General features: G+C 61.5%; 1 protein-coding gene across 1 annotated transcript; it reads right to left on the reverse strand.

Annotated features, from left to right (window-relative positions):
• Positions 1-84: 84 nt before the first annotated feature.
• On the reverse strand, positions 85-536 carry EMIHUDRAFT_255130 (hypothetical protein; the record flags this gene model as incomplete). Its single annotated transcript, XM_005774716.1, has 2 exons — positions 85-124; positions 280-536. The coding sequence occupies 2 exons, from the start codon at positions 534-536 to the stop codon at positions 85-87; spliced, it is 297 nt and encodes a 98-aa protein (XP_005774773.1).
• Between the last annotated feature and the right edge of the window lie 1,568 nt (positions 537-2,104).

The raw sequence follows: 2,104 nt of genomic DNA on the forward strand, positions 1-2,104 counted from the left end.
GCCGCTGCAGCCGCGTCATTGGTCACCCATCTTTGTCTCCTCTTTTGTGCCTGACGCATCTACGGCTGCCGTGCCCGCCACGCATCACCGGCACGATGGCCACGCGATTCGCCAATCGCTGTCCCTGCGGCAGCGGCGGAAGCGGGTGTGCGCGGCGGGCCGTCGCGCCTCGAACGCGGACTCCAGCAGGGTAGGACTCCAGCAGGGTAGGACTCGCGGCTGGCGGCGGTGGCGGCAGGAGCGGCGCGGCGGCTCACCTTCTCCTCTCCGAGGCGAGACGTGACCGCGCAGGGCTCCATCTCCAGATCCGCGGTCGCCTCATAGCACAGGAAGGTCGACACCTCGCGCAGCAGCTGGTTCAGGTACTTTGGGCCCGCCTTGGCCTGAACGCGTGGAGGTGGCGTGATGGCGCGGAGAGCGAGTGCCGACGGAGAGAACGGGCCAGCACGCGCCTTGCGCATCTGTGTGATCTTGTGCAGGATGAGAGGGTGTGATGACTGGAGCACATTGGGAGGATCGGAGGAAGGAGAGGGCATATACGCCGCGCTCCGGCCGGCTGGCAGGGAGTCGGGCTGTTGAGAAACCGCGGCGCGAGAGATCGTAGCACAGAGGGTATGCAGAGAGTGCAAAGCCGCTAGGGATGACACATACTGAGCGGCAGCTGCGCTGGAAATAAGGAAGAGGCGCGTTTCTTCATGCGGAAGCTTGACAAACACACGGCGAGGGCGACAGCAAGGGTCGAACGGGCGGCGCCTGACTCAAAAGACACAGCCGCATTCCTGAACGCGCGAGGGCAGCCTCCCTAAAGGCAATGGGGTCTAGATTTGGAGCGCTCGCCGAAGAGGAGTACGACAAAATAGCGCCCGTGATTGCCTGCACGCTACCCGCACTCACGGACTCCATACCCGAAAGAAAGAGAGGGGAGCTCGCGGGGGAGGTGACGAGTGAACTACAGGTAGTGGGGAAGGCAGCCTCGATTGCCATACAGACATGGGTGCGAAACAACGACAAGACCAAGGCACGGGCAGAGGAACGAGAGAAGAATATAGGGTGGATAAAGCGCCTGTTCACGGCATGGAGGGTGAGCCACGCCGAACGTACCGAGCGTAAAGCCGAGCGGAAGGAAGCCGGGGAAGACGACTCCGAGGAGGACGAACCAGTGGAAATCCCGTTGTCAGCTGTCACGATGCACCCGAAGGGGACCCCAGCGCCGGCATCATCCGTGGAGGTACAAGTGTTCGAAGAGAGAGTGGACCTGAGCAACGACATGACTTGGCGGCAAATGATCGTAGTGGGCGTCAGAAGAGTCGTCCTTGCGCGAGGGGAGCTCGATAGACTCGAGGGGCCAGGATACGCCGCGAGGAGGGCGGAGTTGCGCCGAAAGGCGAAAGAAGCCGCGAGAACAAGGGATCGGCAGGCGGCGGCGGCGTCGCAGAACGAGGCAGAGGAGTTGCTGAAACGCGCAACGAGAGAGACCCCTGTCTCTCTCCAACAGCTCGGCTGCGCCTTGTTGACCCCGTGGGACGCACGTAGAACTTCCACGTGACAAGGAGCCTTGTAATGAAACCGCGCCGACTTGAACCTTCCCACGGTACGTCGCCGCAAAGCATCTTATCTCCTGCGTTCGCATTTGGGCGGCCATCGCCACACTCCCTAGCTCAACTGTCGACCCTAGCGGGTCGCCAGCCGATCGTCATGAGAGCGACGCGACAGAGGAAGAAGCGACAAGGGAGAGAACGACGAGAGTGGGACGACCGCGAGGTGGCATGAAGGTTGCAGCGAGAATCTGCGAGAGACTGCGAAGAGAGATAGGAAGAGGCGGACGCCCAAGGGTGGGCGACGGCTAGCGCACCACACCCCTCTCCTTAAAATCCCTGTGTGGTGGCGGCGTGCCGTCCTCCCATCCCTCCCTTGGGTTGTCCGTTTTCTTTCTTTCTTTTAGAGAGGGTAGCAGAGAGGGTAGCAGAGAGGGTAGCAGAGAGGGTAGCAGAGAGGGTAGCAGAGAGGGTAGCAGAGAGAGAGGGTAGCAGAGGGCAGAAGTGAGAAGAGGTACCGGTAGCAGAAGGGTAGCAGAGAGGGGAGAGAGGGGAAAAAAAGAATAAGC

Source organism: Emiliania huxleyi (genome assembly GCF_000372725.1).
Source record: "Emiliania huxleyi CCMP1516 unplaced genomic scaffold EMIHUscaffold_3097, whole genome shotgun sequence".
Lineage (NCBI taxonomy): Eukaryota > Haptophyta > Isochrysidales > Noelaerhabdaceae > Emiliania > Emiliania huxleyi.